Source organism: Penaeus monodon, chromosome 20, assembly GCF_015228065.2.
Source record: "Penaeus monodon isolate SGIC_2016 chromosome 20, NSTDA_Pmon_1, whole genome shotgun sequence".
Taxonomy (NCBI): Eukaryota; Metazoa; Arthropoda; class Malacostraca; order Decapoda; family Penaeidae; genus Penaeus; species Penaeus monodon.
The window spans coordinates 30,943,173-30,943,463 of NC_051405.1; the positions used below are offsets into that span (position 1 = coordinate 30,943,173).

General features: G+C 46.4%; 1 protein-coding gene across 2 annotated transcripts in view; it reads left to right on the plus strand.

The window, feature by feature from the left end:
- The window catches only part of LOC119585768 (low-density lipoprotein receptor-related protein 4-like), a 4,196-nt gene that overhangs the window by 1,772 nt on the left and 2,133 nt on the right, over nt 1-291 (plus strand). For both annotated transcript variants that reach the window (XM_037934480.1, XM_037934481.1), the window contains one exon: nt 85-228. In XM_037934480.1, coding sequence (XP_037790408.1) covers nt 85-228 — 144 coding nt within the window. The remainder of the gene's footprint in view (nt 1-84; nt 229-291) is intronic.

Consider the following 291-nt stretch of genomic DNA (forward strand, 5'->3'; position numbering starts at 1 on the left):
TCATGTTTGCAATCCCATTTTCCCATCTCATTTAGGGCCTTCCTCTGCCTGTGATTACCTAACGACACTTCTCAATTCCTTCAGGTATATATTCAACTTCATCGTGGCCCACAGACACCAGCTCAGCCTGTAGTGGCTTCGTCTGCTACAACGGCGACTGTATTTCCCAAAGCCAAGTGTGTAACGGCTATTCCAACTGCCCTTGGGGGGAGGACGAGGAGCAGTGCGGTAAAGCGAGATTTCTTTTTTTTTTCTTGAGATTTTTTGTAGACTGATTTGAAATCGAGAGCG